We start from the raw sequence: 19,575 nt of genomic DNA, 5'->3' as shown, positions 1-19,575 counted from the left end.
AATATTAAAAAGCGGGTAAGTGGGTGTCGCTCTGCTATACAGTAGGTTATTATTATCTTTGTCACTTTTTTTTTTTTTTATCTATGTCTCTTATAATTAGGTATTAAGGTAAACCAATCCAATATATCACTCTAAATATTGATGAACTCTTTGTTTTTGTGAATAAGTCAATTTGAATGATATTTCATTAAAAAACTGCCTATACAATATTTATACCCACGCATGGGCACCATTACTATATTCACTTAAGTGCCAAAATATCATTGCTAAAACTTTACACAAAGGTATGAAAATGATAACTGCACTAAACGTACAAGTTACGTACAATTGTACAAATCCTCGTACAGATATTGCCAAAAACCAACGACGAAGTGCAAAAATACAACACAAATGCACGTGCATGCGTTATTCACGTAACAAATGCAAACAATCTATTCTCACGTTACGCAATAACAATTGAGTAGGCATAGAACAATCATTTCTCTATATATAGTCTCTATATGTATATAAATTCACCTTGATATATACACAACGAGCAAACAATACATACACTCATTCGGTGGCAGAAACTCTCAGCGGTCATACGATGTGCCACTTCAATGCCGCCCACAGCGAATCTACATACCACCGACCAGTTTTATTAATCTGAAATTAATATTTCTCTACGAAGTTGACTCAACTATTGCGTTTGTTCTAACACCAGGTATGAGTTCATTTTTGGTATATTCATTTTATTCTTCAAACTTAAAAACTGTCATTTCAATTCTTTACACTACCTAATGATCCTTCAATGACATTAAATTATTTAGAAAAAACTCCTATGCCAAACACCAAATCTCCAACAATCCAATCCAAATTATAAATACCACGTTAATTGCAGTTTGCAAATAACACGTATATAAAAATACTAATCAATATTTACGTAAATAAGTGTATATTTTCTTACTCTAAAATTTCAAAGTCACCAAGTATTTCGTTTTTCCTTAATCCAACTTACAGAGGATTGGATACAATGTTCAGTAGCTCTTGATATAGCAGTATAACCTGACTTTGCCCGGGGAAAATGATCAATTAATGAAAATGTATGTGTCTCGGTTTTGCTGTAACCCAGTTCAGACTGTAATGCGCCAAGATGTAATAGGCCAGAAATCTTCGCGGGAGTGAATTAATAACCTCCCAAAGTTGTATGGCGATCGGATGAATAGTGTAGGAATGCATAGATAACAAACAGACATACTTTTGATTTTATATATAAGTATAGATATGATATGATTTTATATATAGAATATGTATAGATATGTAAGTTTTATATTTTATTTTTGTTGTTATGGTTTATGTTGCACTACAGAGCTTCTCGTGATATCGTATCATACATACAGTGGCGTGAATCCTAAAAAAAATGGTGTTGCTCAAATAATTTTAGGTGACCTACCCCTCATAATACTGTCATACCGACACATACAATTTACTATTTTTCTTCTATCAATAACTACCCACCCATATTTAAGGTGTTGCCTGAGCAACACTTGGATTACACGCCACTGTATACATACATGTAGGAATGTATGATTTAATCATTTGTTTCATCCGATTTTGTTCGTGATAGCTTAGAAAACTTTCTTGGGGTGACTAAAGCCCGCCACGAAAGTTTCATGGCGATCGGATGAAAGGATAAACAAACAAACAAACATATATTCGCTTATATATTTATAGATAATATGACAATGATCCATCATAAACTGCAGTGCTTGAATTGGGAATTATTAAGTAGATGAGCTCAATCCAATAATTTATAAACTGCGTTCCAAGTGAGAAATTACTCAACGCAGACCCGTGGGGGCCTTTGCCTCCCCCCCAAACCCCCCTCAATTAATTCCCAATTTTTACTTTATTCTAAATATAATATATTTAACTATATGTATGTAACATGTAAGTAAACTGATATAATAATAATTAACAAAATAAAAAAAAAATAAACAGATATAATATATATAACAAGTTATAAAGCTTAATATTAGTCGCTACGAGTAATAACAGCTGCTCACAAACTTATCTAAACATAACATACATAGCTGGGCGAAGAAGAGATAGATCATTCTAAATCACTCTATACAAAACTCTGCTGTATTCTTCACAATATTCGTTGATCCAAGACTCCACTTAAAAGACACAAATTAAAAGCTCAACTGTAAAAATGTCTATTGGGTCATCAAGTATAAAATATCTCGAAATTATTCGTGATAAATCTAGAGATATTAATTAGCATCTGTAAACATTTTTATTTAAAAAAAAAATTGAACAATTTTTTATTACATATTAAACAGCCATGGGTAAATCATTGAAACGTTATACTGATTAGATAAATATTGAACCCGGCTATAGATAACAGCAAATATCGAGCTCATTTCATTAATTTCTTGACAAGTTCGAATATAGTTTTCAGTATAATATATTCAGTCGTTGCCCATTGAATGTAAGCTGTTGCAGGTAGGTACATTTTTATTCTGTGTAACCCTGTGGTTATCTAAGTGGTCCTATCCACTATGGACCACTTAGAAAACTTTAAAAATGTGTCACGGACCACCTCTATTTTATACCTTATTTCTCTTATAAACAAGAATCATTTTATTTCACACATTTTAGAATTTAGATTATGAATAAACAAAAAAACTATGCAATTTATTCCTTATAGCAGGCTTATAATCATGTTTATAATTGATCAATTTTAAGTAAAAGTTTAAAACTATTAACAATTTAACGCAAATTACTACTTGGTATAAAAAAATTCACATCATATTATTATATTTACTATAACGGCTCACGGACCCGTCAAGTTTAGCTTCATTCATTTTAATATTAGAGTAAAATTATCAACCGTGAAACCTCAAGATAACCGTAAGCTTATCTATAAAACGTAAGCGTTATAAGCGTTTTATCGGTATATTAATTTTGAAGCGAGTTATAACTTATAGCCTCAGTGATGTACACACGCAGAGGTATGACGGAGGGGTTTGAGCGTTCAAACCTCCTTTAAATTTTTTTTATAAAATTAATTTAATTTAATAACTATTTTGATGTATTTGCATAATATAAAATATATAATTTTTAATATATCCTACCATTGACAATATCTGCGCAAGCGTACACTATATAAGCGTGTAATGTACTAATGTACCTATTAAAAATAAAAGTGCAACGAACCCGCTTCAAAATTAAAATATCGAACAAACTACAGGCAATATACATCGCTACTTACATGCTTTTAGGTTTGATAATAGGTAAATTAATTCTAATATTAAAATTAACAAAGCTAAACACAAATTTCTAATCGTAAATGTTTTATGTTGATAAGACGGAGATAACAAATTGCAGGTGAGCCGTTCTCTTAAATGCAATCATTGACTTGCATTGATTAAACTTGTTCTGTTAGATCATTAATACTAATATAATAACTAGAGCTGTGAGTTTAATCATTTGACATGACAATTAATTTCATTTTGAATTATAAATAAGCGAAACCCAAATTTGAATAACATGGTTAGGTATATAATATTTTATTATTGTATTAATAATTGTATTAAGAGAAAGCAATTTTAATTATATTATAATATAATGGTATACCATATTATGGTAGGTATACTTATCTATTTTTAGGACAACGGAATAACAATATAATAATAACCAATATTCAAGCATTATTGTTGACTATTTATCATAAACCACAATACGAATTCTGCAACAGTAATAACTAATAGGTATATATTATGTACAGGTAAGTTTTCAAACATATCCAAATATTGGATCTTAAAATTAATAAGAAACTTTATTTTTATTTAAGAGAAATACCAACAACAGATAAGAAAGTAGAACGTGATCGTAATCCAAGATCGAATGCAAATATTTTTGAAATCGTCACATATAGGTAGGTAATTCCTTCGGCGTATTTTGGACGTGTAAACAAAGTTGTAAATTAATAATATGGATAGATTAAAATAAAAATGACAGATTCATTAAAAACTATTTCATTTTTCATATATAAGTGTAAGAAAAATATTGTAAATCATGCATTACAGTTAAATTGTAAAAAGAAATAAAGAACAAATTCAGAGAGCATGGAAATGTGTATCCGCATTATTCAGAGTAGGTTTAACTAAAAACACAAAAGGGAAATGTCATTGCCTGGTAGAAAAATAGTGAGTGTCTTCAATTACCGGTTATATACAATGTAAATTATATTTAAATCTACGTAATTCTTTTAAATATTTTTGGCAAGTAAAATAAAATAAATATACATTATAAGCATTAAGCAGTGTTGTGTAAACTACTTTTAAAAAGTAATAAAATTACGTTAAATATTTTTATCTAAATTATATTTGCGTTACCCAAAATTGTTTTATCATACGTTACTTTTTCATTCAAAAAGTAGGGGATTAAAAATAAAGTTATTTATTTAAAGATGAATTACTAAATCAGTCCATATAACGAGTAAGGACTAAGGACCAAATTTGAACCAATTTGAACGTATTCAAATATGGTTTATTTACACAATGTAAATTCATATATTATACATATTTTAAACCTACGTAAATTCTTTAAAACAAGACAAAGCAAATAATATGCATAATAAGGTCTTTACTGATTTAAGGTGTTAATTCTATTAATATTCTATTAACTCTATTAGTTCTATTAATTCACATTAATCGTTTTTGTAATTTTCGTTTCTTGTCATATAATATAAAATAAAATATTTTGAATATTATTTTGAAAATAATTAAAATATTGATTAATATTGTTCATTTTATAAAATAATGATGTTTGTATGAATAAAAAGCAATTTATTATATTGTTACACTATAACTGTAATTATTTTTGAAAAGTATAGGTATAACCTATGTTTAGTTTCAAATGTTATTATAATTTGTAATTTTTTTAATTATTTGTTTTAATTAGCTGGATGTTAAATATATTAAAAACAGGACAACTAAGAGATTTAAATGAAACAGATTTGTATACGACATTTGACGATCACACATCATCATCTTTAGGTGATCAATTAGAAAAGTAAATTAACCACAATTGAATAAAAAAAAATGTTTGTTACTACAACTTTGAAGTATATAATTTTTTTTTTGGATTCAGGACATGGAAATCAGAGCTGGCCAATGCATATTTAGTAAATCGAAAGCCAAGATTATTGAGAGCTTTGATCCGAATGTTTGGTACTAAATATATGTTACACGGATTTATATTTTGCATAATTGAAATTATTTTCAAGTATGAAATTTTTTTAAATACCTACCTAAATTTTATAATTTGTAAGTAGAATACAGAATAAGAATTGCATGAAAAAATATATTTATGAACATTATAGTCTTAACTAAGAGAGAAATATCCCATCCAAGTCATATATACCTGGACAACATAAAAGTAAATAAGTCATATATGATAGGAATAAACGCTTCCGATCGATTATTAATATGTATATAATGCTATAACATATTAGTTTTTTGTAAATTATTTTCTTATTATATAATACCTAACTCCAGCCAAATTCGCGAAGCAATAATAAATATAATATTATCCATGTTATTAATTTTCATGTTGTAATTAATTCGAATATTATCAGACCGTAAAAATAATATATTTTATTAACTTTAAGTATACCTGTTGGCTGTTGTAGGTATGCAATTTTGAAGTCGATAATTTAATTTTTTTAATTTAAAATTCATATTATATTTAAGCGTTAAAGACATTTATTTTTATTTAAACAAATTATTTATTTGTGCCATAAATAAAAATAGTGTTCAAGCTCACTAAATTATGCAAACTGTACCTATTGGTATTTTATAAAATATATTGATATTTGATGGAATATTATTTATTTCTCTATATTTAATTGAGGAATCGCTATGTATTTTGAATTTTGATGTTGCATATCGTCATTACAGTATGTCTCAGCCTTTATTAATCGGTGAACTTTTGGCATACTTCAATCCCGATGATTCCACAAATGCCGACTTGGAATATGCATGCCTATGCGCATCTGGTTTAGTATTCATCTTATTCATTTCAACAATCTTATACGTGTTAATGGTTCAAGAATGCTTAAACGAAGCGATGAAAACGAAAATTGCTTGCTGTTCTCTTATTTACAGAAAGGTAAATTTAGGTACAAATATTCATTAAAGATAATAATTATTCAACCATGTTATATTAACGAGTAATTTCATAGATGTGAGTTTAAATAGAAATGTTTTTTATCGCAACTAAAAATTAATATAGGATTTAATTATATCTTGGGTACTTGAAACTTTGATATTTTTCAAATACAAAAATTAATTCAACCTACTGTATTACTAGTTAGTGCATTGGGGAGGTCTAAATTTAAAATTCACTATAGTTTTCAAAGTGCCGTGAAAAACAAAAACATAAATTTTTTACGCAAAATCGATTTTGGTTTTGGGTGTAACTATAAAACAAATTATCATAGATACATGTTTATATTAGCATTTTATAAACACCATATAATTTTCAAAATATTTTTACTTGTTTTTAGCTATTTATGAACATTTTCAGTTTCCAATTTTTTTAGATTTTTTCTTCAAATGTCAATAAAATCTTATTTGTTTGGTCAAAAAGCTTGAAAATTTAATACAAGGCTCCTAATATATTGTTACATTGGCAGTTGAAAAATATTAAAAATACATAGTTACACTTATTTTTATAAGCATTTAAAATTAGAATTTTAACAACATTTATCAAAATTTCCTCTTCTCGGGTCGACCTTAATCCGCCACCCTAGACGTTCGGTTCAGTGACAGGCCTAAGCCAGACATCCCAGAAATCTCGAAAAGACCGAAATATTCTTGTGCCTGTATTTATAATTGCCATTGCAACAGTAGCAGTCAGAAAAAAATTGTATCTAGCACAAAAACATATAATATATATACATTATGAATTATTATATTATGTTAAAATTACCTATTAAATATTTAATAAGAATATTTTAATCTTTTTTTTCAAATATTTGAAACAAGCTTTTGAACTATTACTACAATATAGTTATATTATAAATAAACGATACTTTGTTTACCTTCATTATCTATATAAAAAATGGTTTCATATATCAAATTTCTTAGACATTATGCCTGAGTCATAAAACTCTTGGTGTAACCACCGTCGGACAAGTGATCAATTTGATATCAAATGACATCAACCGATTCGATGCAGCATTACATATGATACATTTTTTATGGATTGGACCTTTGCAAACAATAGTAGCAACGTATTTTTTATGGCAGGAAATTGGCATGTCGTCTTTAATTGGAATTGCTACATTTTTATTTTTTATTCCATTACAAGGTTTGTTAACTAAAAACATGTTAACTGAAATATTAAAAAAATTGTTGTCTATTGTTTCAATTTCAGGTTGGATGGGGAAAAAAATATCTGAAATCCGTTTGCAAACGGCTAAAAAGACTGATGAGAGAATACGTTTAATGAATGAAATCATTTCGGGAATACAAGTGATAAAAATGTACTCGTGGGAAAAACCTTTTGGAAAACTTATAGAATATGCGAGAAAGTATGTTTTATGATTTGATTAAATGATAGAATTAAAAAAATGTATTATATTATAATGTCTTAATAGAATGGAAGTTGAACAGATTAAAAAATCGACATTTGTTGGATTCATTTGGTTATCATTTAGAATAGTCCAATCAAGATTTCAACTATTTATCAGCATTTTATTCTACATAATACTGGGAAATGACATATCTATACGAAATGTAAATTGAAAATCAATAATTTTGTTGCTTATATTAATCTATAGTATTTTATTATAGGTTTATGTACTTACATCTTTCTTCAGCATATTGAATATAACGATGTCTATGAGATTTTCTCTCAGTTTGCTGCAAATAGGTGAATTGATGGTATCCATTAAACGCATACAAGTACAAAATATTAAATAATACCTATGTACATTATAGATGTCAATATTATTAAGGGGCCTCGCTACTGCCGTCAATTTTAGCTGGAAAGACCTAAAGTATTGACAAATTAAAGTTAATTAACGTTGTCCTATTTTGATTCTGAAAAAAAAATTTGAACTTGCCAGAAAATTGTCTATAGATCCTACGAAGCACTTTGTAAAAACTAAATTTTATATTATTGTGAATTGTAATTGAAAATTTGAAAATATGAACTTTTTCGAATCATAATTAAAATTAAAATTGATATTAAAAACGGAAAATGTTTCGTACGGTCTACAGACATTTTTCTGCTGAATTCAAATATTTTTTTAGAATCAAAATCAGACAACGTTAACTAACTTTAATTTTGTCAAAACAAATGTATGTTTTTTTTAAATTCGTGCTGTAAAATTGTAATAGTTATCGATTTATATGTGTATGCGCGTACGAGGAGGATACCCGCATTTAATTTTATTCACACTAATAATCATATACAACTAACACACAGATCCCGGGTGGCTATGACAAAATTAAAAATTGCCTAAATGTTGCTCCTTAAATAATGAACGTAGCGAGGCCCCTTAATATAATATACAGATATTTTTAAGTTTTAGTGATTTATTATTATAAGTAGGGTTTTAAAATTTGATAAAATTTATTTAATTTAATTGAAAAATTAAAAAAAATTATTTATTTTCTCTAAAGGTTTATATAGTCATAAACTTACAGCAAGAAGAAATTTTTTAAATTTGGTTTAATATATCAAAAACTAAAAATAATAGCCAATGGATCCCCTAATTAATAAGTGATAAATTAACCGATAATATAATTTATAACCATTGATTTAGTAATTCGTAAACCTTGGTTGATACCTAAGTCATTCATTATCGATATTTTTTGTATGTAACCAATAATAATTTTTAATCGTCTATAACCGAATACATTTAAAAGAAAAAAAACATTTTCTTAATTTAATTGAAATATTTCAAGAAAAATGAAATTTTAAATTATGAAATATTTCAAATTCAGAACCCTATAGCCGCGCTTCTTGAAGTTCCGTGGGATAATCTCATGGATTCCGTCAGATGTATGTGAATATTGAGAAAATTATTTGATATTATACTCAGAAAAAAAAGTTCACCTAAATAATAGTTACTAGGTAGTATAATATATTAATATTGCTAAAAAATGTTTGTTTTACAAGCATTATTGGGATTCCACGAAACACGAATCTTTATCCAAAGGGTACCGTAGTCATAAAAGTTTGGTAACCACTGCCCTATGGTATAAATATGTTAATATTATTAATATAGATATATTTAAAAATGTAAGTGATTTATAAGTAATGTAAAGTTATGAGTTATAAATAAAATTATAATTCTATAAGAAATGGACATTAAAATAACAAAGTACTAATATATATCTTACTTTATGTATAGAATTTTTTAATGCTCGAGGAACTAGATTATCAAATACCTAATTCTTGTTCAAATTCTGATAAATCAATTGAAGACAATGTTGAACAGACTACTTTTGATAATATTGCAAATAACAGTAAGAGCTTTGAAAATAACACTGAATTTGTTAACAGCCATGATATTGTTATATCGAAAGCTTTTGCGAAATGGTTAGAAAACCAAGATAGTAACACATTAGAAAATATTAATTTAACAGTAAGTCCTGGACGATTAGTTGCAGTTATCGGACCGGTGGGTTCCGGAAAGGTAATATATACCCTATTTTACGCATCTAATTTATAAAAACAAGTATAAAAAAATATTACAGAGTTCATTACTACAATTAATTTTACGGGAATTACCGATTTCCCAAGGCAACTTGTCTGTGCATGGTGTAGTGTCTTATGCATCACAGGAACCATGGTTATTTTCTGGGACTATTCAACAAAATATTCTATTTGGATCACCAATGGAAAAAGAACGTTACAAACGAGTATCTATCTATAAACGAAAGTTACCTTAAAGTTAAATTACTTAAAATATAGATTATAGAAATATAGAATATGATTTTTTTTAGGTTATTGATATATGTGCACTAAAAAATGATTTTGAACAATTTCCTCATAGTGATGAGATGGTTGTGGGAGAAAGAGGAATAACTTTAAGTGGAGGACAAAGAGCAAGAATTAATTTAGCTAGGTAAGTATGCATTTGGTAATTGTAAATATGTCGAGCACATTGGACAACATGTTATGTTAAGTAGTGTATGTTACTTACAAATAATCAGATAATTACATAAAGAAATTAAATTACAAAAATACATCGGAAGACAAATAAATAAGTTGTGAGTAGCCTACATCTAAAACTACGACGAAGGCTCCATATTAGCTAGACTCATTAGACCAATCAGAGGTTTATTGTACACAATAGTTGCTTGAGTATGTTGGAATGAAAAAAGGTAAATGTGAGAAAGAGGACCGAGAAGAGATTTTAAAATTATTAAATTGATTAAAGATAATCGCTTTGGAGAGTCCATAAATCATTGAAAACTAAGAATTCCAGCAAGAAATTTAAATTTAGCAAGCGAAAAAAACAACCATAGTTCTACTTTTTCTAATTTATTGATACCTTAAGAAGTACAGAGATCTAATAAAATGGGCCCAATATCCATAATATATGGAGCTAGAGTACAATATAGTACTTTAAATTAGAAATGGGATTTAAATTACTTGGACAATCGTACAAAAAACATGTTTTTGTCTCTGGTTTTATAATGTTAAATTATATTATCTTTGGTATTACGTTGTTAGAGCGTTTAAAATTCATGAATTTCCACAAGCCTTGAAGTTTTTTTCTAAGTGACAACTTTGATTTGCGGTAGCATATTTTAGACTTGAATCGTTTCAAGACAATATCATATCTACTACCACTGTGAGCCACACGTGTTGTCATTAACGGTCCGTTATCGGCTATCGGTAAGGTCTTAGTGATCGCGTTTAATTTCGTTTCACGTAATCTATATAATGGGTTCGTTGTATCTATCACGTGTGGTTAAATAAGACAATATTTAATATTATAACCTGTATGAAATGCTCGGAAAGTATTATTGTTGACGATGAAATATTGTGTTCTGACTTCTGAGTGTAAAATTGGATACTCATAAATATTGTCAGGGAATCAACGAAAAATCAATTTCGAAAATGTCATATAATACAAAAAACAAATGGACATGTACTGATTGTAAAGTTATATGGAATTCAAAAAAAGAACCTTATCAAACAAATAAAAAATAAAAGATGCCATAGAAAATACAACTGATTCAGTCTAATACACGAGTGACAAATTCGTCAATTTCAATACCACAGTAAATAAAACTGCATATGTAACTAGCTGACCCCCGTGCATTTCGCTACCCGTTAAAAATTCCAACTTCATATGATTCAAATTATGTTAAATTCGTTATTTAATATTCGGTGTAATGGTGATCAAAACTAAAAAATGTTCATCGGCCATCTCGAATCTCATAATACTTGTGTAAGAGCCATTTTAAAATGTGAATTTTAGGAAATTCTTTTAAAATGCACGCTTGCATGGTGGTACGAAGGTATCGTGAAAATTGCAAATCTCAAACGATGATTGTTTGGGCTTTACGTTGATCAATCAATATGAGTCAATCAGGACACGTTCGATTAATTACCTATATTATAGCCACCCTACCCGTGAGACAAGCTTGTGATTATGCAAGCAGTATATTATCAGGTAGGCTATCCAGTATTCACCTGCGGTTGATTCCGGACCCCGCAAGGTGCGTACATAAGTGTATAATTAATAACTAAAGTTTCAAAGTTATACCAAGTATGTTGTTTTTGCTTAATCTAACCTACGGCGGATTGGATAAAATGTGCCATCCGATGGTTTTTAAGTTTTTGATATATCTGTATAACCTGACTTCGCTCGGGAAAAAATGATCAATTAATACAAAATAGGTATTATATTGGTGTATCTCGGTTTAGGTGGAAGTTCCGATTTTAATACACCAACATGTATTATGCCAAAATCCTTCGCGGAAGTGTATTTAACAATTTCCCAAAGTTTCATCGCTATCGGTCATAATACCTTTCTTTTTTATATAAATTATATAGAAGATAGCTATCCATTTAGTTGCCCGTAAAAAATAGCACTACTTATATGATTCAAACTTTGTGTTCAATTTTTTACCCAGTGTAGTGATGTTCAAAACTTAAAAAACAAATTATTTAAGTTTAACATTGATTTTTATTTGATTTTTTAACGCATTAATAATAACATTAATATTCCGGTTGATTTATCTTATCTTAATCTTTAATCTCCATTAAAGATTTTTAACACAGTGATTTTGATAGTTTTGACCAAATATAAAATACAGGTCTAAAATTATATTCAATCCTAGTAACTATTTTATTTTCTGTAACCAATAGCAACATTACAATAAACAATAATAAATTAACTAAATATCAAAAATTGTTTTTAAAATAAAAATTATTCAAAATCCTTGTTATTGCACGCCTAGACTATAATACAAACATACCCTGGAAATTTCAAATTGCTATCATAGTTTAGCCTGTGCGTTGATTATGATTATAGTAGTCATACTATTTCTTTTATATATACACGTTATACAGATAAAGAAATTTAGCGAAAAAAATAAAATACTTTTTGAAAAAACGAAAAACTTACAACAAAGGTCCAAATTGGAGGTCAAAATGTTCAATTATAGGATGTGCTAAACATGACTAATTTTAAAAATTAAATTAAAAACAAAAGCAGTAAGTTTAGGTTTGATTGGTAATTGGCAAAATAGTTAATAGGGGACAAAAACCATTCAGCCATCTCAAATTAATAAATTATAATAATTAATTGATATAAATATGTAGTTATTCAAATACATTTACAAATCCGTTGTAGGAAATGAGTAATGAGTAAACATAATTTTTACATTAAATATTTTATTTTATATATTTCAAAATGTTTTGTTTCAGAGCGGTTTATAAACAAGCAGATGTTTACTTATTGGACGATCCTCTTTCCGCTGTTGATATTAAAGTGGGTAAATATCTGTATCAAAAATGCATTCGAGGTACATTTTTAAAATTTTAAATCTCATAAAAACGTGTTAATAAACTTATTCCTGAATAATAGATTACCTCAAAGATAAAACGTGCATTCTTGTTACTCATCAAATACAATACTTATCTGACGTTGACCAAATTGTTCTAATGGATAATGTAAGTAAAAATATTTAAGAGGACGCCATATCCACATTCACAAGCGTTGTATCCGTCTTATAAATGCACAACATAGAAAATTGTACGTTCTGAATAATTAATTTAACTATGTTATGTTCGTTCATAACTCGCTTTAAAATTAAAATCAAAATGTAAAAAACCTATGTGATCAAATAGATAATTCTAAATTTGATAATAGATATAACATATAACACAGTTTAATGAATTATTCAGGACCTATAATTGTCTATGTTATGCGATTGTATCGATGCAACACGATTCCGCTCTTTTTATATTTGAGAAAATATAACACGATTGTGCCCAAAATGTATTTTATTTTATATTGTTAGCTTAAATTGTTATAATTTAAGCTTTAAGAAACCCACTACCCACCTATAGTACCTTGTACCTACATATACCATTATAACGGATACTATATTACGGCGGCTAAGGGTCTATAAATAATATTTCATTACTAATAACTGATAAGTGTTAGTGGCTCTGTTTTCAAACGTATTGCTTTTCCAACGTAATCACATCCGATAATATCCGATAATAAAGTCGGGAAAAGTTTGGGAAAATGGAGACACAAAAACAAAAAAAAATTGAAATCGAAAAAGATATTTAGTGAATTTAAAGTTCTGAAAAAGTGTGGAAATATTTGGTATCGCTGTACAAACAAAAATTATTTTACCAGTTTACTAGTTTACAAGGATGTAACCAAAGTATTGAGTAGGTATGTTAAATGAGCATACACATGACGAGATTCCAGAAAATATTGTTGGTAGGGCAATTGTGAGTTCTCGTTCTAACAGAAAATGCTAAAATGATTTACTCACTAGGCCAAATTAGATGGATTACGATAGATTTAATTTAGGCCAATCTTGCTTCAGGAAAATTCAAAGTGACAATAATTAATTATTAAAAAACTATAACTCAATATCTGAACTAGCTATTTGGTTGAAACAAGTTTTTGCACTTGGATTTTTATCCTCAGAAGATGCTTTTGCTTATTTAATTGAAAATACCCCTGCCGATAATTTTGAATTAACCGATTATATACTGAACAATTAAAAAAAATTACATATCATCTGATGCCGATTCTATTTTATTTTATTTTATTTTACTGAACCTTCAACAGAGACAAGAACGACATATGTGACAGAATCTTTCCATAGCCATTATAATGCTCAGTTTTATACTTCTCTTCCATCTATTCACCAAGTTATACATATTTTATTAGATATTCAAAATGAATCTTATTTAAAAATATATAGTATAAAATAACAAAATATTAACAAGCCTCGTAAAGAACAAGAAGAAAATATTGTATTCCTAACTCATAACGTGGAAAAAATATAAAAATAATGAGATATCATCAAATAATTATTTACTGACATTGGGACCACGTTTTTGTGCTAAAAAGTTATAAAAACTTGATTTTTGTTATATTTTCTAATTTTTTTTTTTTTTTTGAAATGTAGTTATTGGTGTGTATAATTATTTATTTTTAACCATAAGTATTACGTTATTATTAATGTTGGGAAATTTTTTGAATTTTATGAACTAAATGTATGTTATAATTTGTTTTTTGTTTCATGTATAATATTATTATACATGAATTATATTGATAATATATTATCATATTGTTTCATATTATAATGTACCAATTTTAGTATTGTAAGTAAATCATTAAATATATTATAGGACAATTATTGTTAATTTCTTTAATTCCAACAATACAAAATATTTGTTTTGCGCAATCGTTGTTGTGTTGTTCGCTCAAACATTAAAAGTAAAAGAAACGCAATCATGTTGGGTTTTCTCAAATATAAAAAGGTAAAATAATCGTGCAATCGTGCTGTGTTTTTTTTTCAGGTAAAAAAGTAAAAACTGCGGAATCGTATTACGCCTCGTTTGTACGACGGAGACAGCGCTGCGGGTATGGCGTTCTCTTAAATCTTTATACTTATAGGCTCATGAGTAATATAGTAAATATAATTGATTACTATTTTATTTTTATTCACTTGTAGGGTCATATAGTAACTGAAGGCTCTTATGAAGCTATAAAAGCATGCAATTTTGACTTTGCAAAACTACTTGGATTTTCAGAAGAAATAAAAATTGAAACTAGCAATAAAACCAACTGTAATGACGACGCACTCGTTTCGTCTCTTCGTGGATCCAACAAAAGTATTTCATCATACAAGTGTGAAAGTCAGCAGAGTGAAGCCCTAACTCCGAAACCTAAAGAAATATTAGCACATCCTACTCAAAAATATGATTCCATGAAAGTTTTTATAGCGTACATCACTGCTGGTGGAAGTACATCTAACATTTTATTTTGTTTTTTGATGTGCATTATTACTCAAGTACTCACTTCTAGTGCAGATCTTTGGCTTAGCTTTTGGTATTACATATCTACTTATCGTGGGCTCAGAACCAAAAGATGCTAAATCAATTATTTCGAAAATCCACTATATGATACAAAAAGGTTTATTGAATAATGCTCTATAATCCAAGCTTTATTCATTATTTTATTGTATTTAACGTATTAATAAAAACATACATTAAATTCAGTAAGATTAAGTTCTAACTAAGTGAAAAAAAAATATTAGCAACTGAAAGGTTCCATCTGAAAAATCTTTGTGGGTAATTTTCGGGAATCGTTCATATTATAATTTGTTTACATCAAGTCTTGCTTGAAACAAAAAACAAATAGCAAGAAAGTTAACAGAGAGTAAATTTTAGTTATGACAATCATTCAATATCATTGATTACGAAAAAATATATATTTGAAGTTTAAAATTGTTTAAAAATGGTTCTCTCGAACAATTTGATACTTTGAGAGATGGCCTTCTGATTCTGAACCTACAATTTGCATAATGATCAACAAATTTATACAAAATATATATGATGTACTTTTTTTAGGGTTAATCAGGAGGTTTATCAAATTTATAATACGAATAATACTTTTTGCAATAATAGTACACATTCTCTAATGATCCTGGATTCATTTAGCTCCTTACCATGGTTTTCAAATTTCCATCAACACTTTGTCATTGTTTGTGCTCTTCTCATGGTTTCCCTGATAGTATCAGTTATCATCCGGACCACTATGTTTGTTAGAATGACTAAGAAATCTTCAATCAATTTACACAATAGAATGTTCAATTCCATTGTAAGAACCCCCATGCATTTTTTCAATACAAATTCATCAGGTAATTTATACTATGAAAATAATGTAACTATAAAGTTATAAAAAAATTTATGATATTTACATGCAGGCCAGATATTGAACCGATTTTCTAATGACATAGGAGCTATAGATGAAATCTTACCAAATAATGTTTTAAGTTTCACACAAGTAATATATTTAATTATTTACCTTATACTATAATACTAGTTATAGATAATAGATACTGTATTATATAATATAAATAAGAATATTATTTATTTATATTTTACATAGATTTCCATAGGTATATTTGGAACTGCATTAGTTGTTGGATTGACTAATATTTATCTCTTAATACCAACATTTACAATGGGCTTCATCGTTTATAAACTTAGAAAGTTTTATTTTAATACATCACAAGTTGTCAAAAGATTGGAATCCACTAGTGAGTATCATAATGTGTAGGTAGGTATATTGTAAATATATTAGTTATTTAAACAATTTGTATTTTACTCTTGATTACTATCAGCACAAAGCCCTGTATTAGCTCATATGAATGCATCATTTCAAGGTTTAACAACAATAAGAGCATATAAAGTAGAAAAAATTCTAACACAAGAATTTGACAAGCTTCTAGTAAGTAAAAATTAATGTTTAACAATAAAACATATTTGATTTGCATATGTGTTATGTATTGTTTAGGATTTACATTCATCTGCTTCATATTTGCGTATATGTTTAACTCAAGCGTTAGGGATTTGGTTGAATATAATCAATATTCTTTATACAATTATTATTTTAGTCTGCTTTTTAGTAATCGGCAACAGTAAGTTTAGAACCAAGGTGAATTTAACAGTTTTATTCAAACGCTTTAACAGATGTATAATCATTTTAGCTATCCACGGAGGAAGTGTTGGTCTAGCTCTAACAGAAGTGATTGGATCAATCGGTATAATACAAATAGGAGTAAGGTTATCAGCAATATTAGAAAGCCAAATGGTATCCGTCGAAAGAGTAATAGAATATACTTATTTAACACAGGAAAATGCTCTTCAATCTAATACTAGTATTATGAAATAATTATTACTAAATATCGAACAAATAATTAACTAATTATTAATTTGTGTTCTAGACAAATCACCACCAAAAGAATGGCCATTTTCGGGGAAAATTGTATTTAAACATTTTAATTTACGTTACCGTCCAGGTTCACCTTATGTGTTAGAAGATCTAAATATACAAATTCAGCCGATGGAAAAAGCACGTAATTCGGAGTTATTATAAATAATCAATATTAATTACATTACGTTTGTTTAGGTTGGTATTGTTGGTAGGACTGGTGCAGGTAAATCATCCTTTATCGGAGCATTGTTTAGACTAGCTCTAAATGAAGGTAATATCTCCATTGATGATATAGATATACATGAATTGCCGCTTGAAGATCTGAGATCAAAACTTTCCATCATTCCTCAAGAACCAGTGTTGTTTTCTGGAACATTGCGAACAAACTTAGATCCATTCGAAATATACCCGGATCATGCCCTTTGGAAAGCTTTAGATGAAGTATATTTTACATAAAATCAAGCTTTAAATTTTTTTATCACCTAATTCAAAACAATTTTTCTAATACAATAATATTATATTATAGGTAGAACTCAAAAACTTTATACTCGATTTGCCTGATGGACTTAACTCGAAAATGTCTGCGAGTGGTTTGAATTTTAGTGTGGGGCAAAGACAATTAGTTTGTTTGGCTAGAGCTATAGTTCAAAATAATAAAATTCTAGTATTGGACGAGGCTACTGCAAATGTTGATCCATTGTAATACAAATGTTAAAAACGTTTTTGTGGTTAAAATTTTAGTACTATACTTAATTTTTAAATAACACAGGACCGATGCGTTGATTCAAAATACAATAAGAAATAAATTTCGATTTTGTACAGTACTAACAATTGCTCACCGGTTAAATACTGTTATGGATTCTGACAGAGTACTAGTGATGGACCTGGGAAAAATAGTTGAATTTGATCATCCATTTAATTTGTTGAAAAACAAAGACGGATATTTCTACAAAATGGTTGATGAAATGGGGAAGGCAACATTTGATTTGTTCCATAGTGTGGCTTTAGAGGTATCTTATAATCTTATAAATGTATTAGGTATTTAATATTTTAAACGCAGATATTATAAGATATTTATTACTATAGATATTAATTTATTTCCTTTTTTTTTTTTTGTAGCGTTTCAAAACAGTACAATTGATAGAGAAATCTCCAAATAAATAAATTATTGAAGAACTTAACGTTGTTTAAAAATCACTATAATTAATATTGATAAATATGATAAATATTTATTTTTTTTATTGTTACTAGTTTTTTCTTTGACTTCATTGATTTATTCTCATAGCTTTTTAATGGTTGTATATAAAAACAATGTAATCAACAACTTACTTACACTATCACTGTGTCACAAAACAATAAATATTTTTTTTTTATCTGACGTTAATGTTTGTCATTAAACAAATCAACTATTATCTTATTTAAAAAATGTTATTTATTTTTGACTTAAAATACAGGTACTAATGAATTATTATTGAACTTTTTGTTGTTTATAATGTTTTTATTAATTATTTATATATTGATTCAACTTCATAACAATACATTTTACATTAAATAATTACAGATAAGTTGATACCTACTCTCTATATAAGCTTATATTATATAGCTTGTAGTGACTGAGGTTATAGGTAGAGAGTCTATTACAATAATTAATTTATACAGACATTAAACACATAATTTTATATTCGTAATGTATATCAATGTTAATAATAAGTAATAACCTAACCTCTAGACAATAGCGTCGAGAGACGTGAAATCCCGGATTCTGCACACTTCATAAACTAATCAAAAATCCCATCGTTTAGAATTGTAGACCAGTCAATTTATGTTTCATTCAATGTTCCGTTAAACTTAAATCACAACAATTGTTTTAATGCATAAAAAAAACCCAAATAAAAAGAAGTATGGCTAAATATATCAAAAACCGAAAACCCGAATATAGGTATGTAAAAACATTCAACATAAAATTACAGATTTGTATTTTCGTAATAGTAAACAAATTTGTCTTTCGTTGCCCGTTGTCCGTTTTTGTTATATTTTATTATATTATCTAGGTACATCATGATAATTTTCACACGTAT

The 19,575-nt window shown here is 27.8% G+C and overlaps 1 protein-coding gene across 11 annotated transcripts; it reads left to right on the top strand.

Moving 5' to 3' along the window:
• The first annotated feature begins 563 nt into the window (after positions 1 to 563).
• Positions 564 to 18,968, top strand: LOC132946335 (probable multidrug resistance-associated protein lethal(2)03659). 11 transcript variants are annotated; one of them, XM_061016306.1, is made up of 28 exons: positions 2,182 to 2,487; positions 3,635 to 3,772; positions 3,839 to 3,922; positions 4,951 to 5,061; positions 5,140 to 5,274; positions 5,949 to 6,159; positions 7,140 to 7,362; positions 7,429 to 7,585; positions 7,652 to 7,790; positions 7,848 to 7,958; positions 9,416 to 9,700; positions 9,762 to 9,926; positions 10,011 to 10,132; positions 12,952 to 13,049; positions 13,112 to 13,197; positions 15,231 to 15,607; positions 16,129 to 16,418; positions 16,485 to 16,564; positions 16,670 to 16,820; positions 16,905 to 17,011; positions 17,078 to 17,201; positions 17,271 to 17,441; positions 17,508 to 17,635; positions 17,693 to 17,720; positions 17,793 to 17,938; positions 18,024 to 18,196; positions 18,267 to 18,507; positions 18,617 to 18,968. In XM_061016306.1, the coding sequence occupies exons 2-28, from the start codon at positions 3,765 to 3,767 to the stop codon at positions 18,659 to 18,661; spliced, it is 3,996 nt and encodes a 1,331-aa protein (XP_060872289.1). In that variant the 5' UTR covers positions 2,182 to 2,487; positions 3,635 to 3,764; the 3' UTR covers positions 18,662 to 18,968. The 11 variants fall into 11 exon arrangements, with proteins under 11 accessions (XP_060872286.1, XP_060872290.1, XP_060872284.1 ...); XM_061016303.1 differs by lacking the exon at positions 2,182 to 2,487 and adding an exon at positions 564 to 703 and having other exon boundaries at positions 3,655 to 3,772; positions 17,693 to 17,938; XM_061016307.1 differs by lacking the exon at positions 2,182 to 2,487 and adding an exon at positions 571 to 703 and having other exon boundaries at positions 3,635 to 3,755; positions 17,693 to 17,938.
• Positions 18,969 to 19,575: the final 607 nt, after the last annotated feature.

Source organism: Metopolophium dirhodum, chromosome 6 (genome assembly GCF_019925205.1).
Source record: "Metopolophium dirhodum isolate CAU chromosome 6, ASM1992520v1, whole genome shotgun sequence".
Taxonomy (NCBI): Eukaryota; Metazoa; Arthropoda; class Insecta; order Hemiptera; family Aphididae; genus Metopolophium; species Metopolophium dirhodum.
This window is presented reverse-complemented; position numbering and strand designations above follow the sequence as displayed.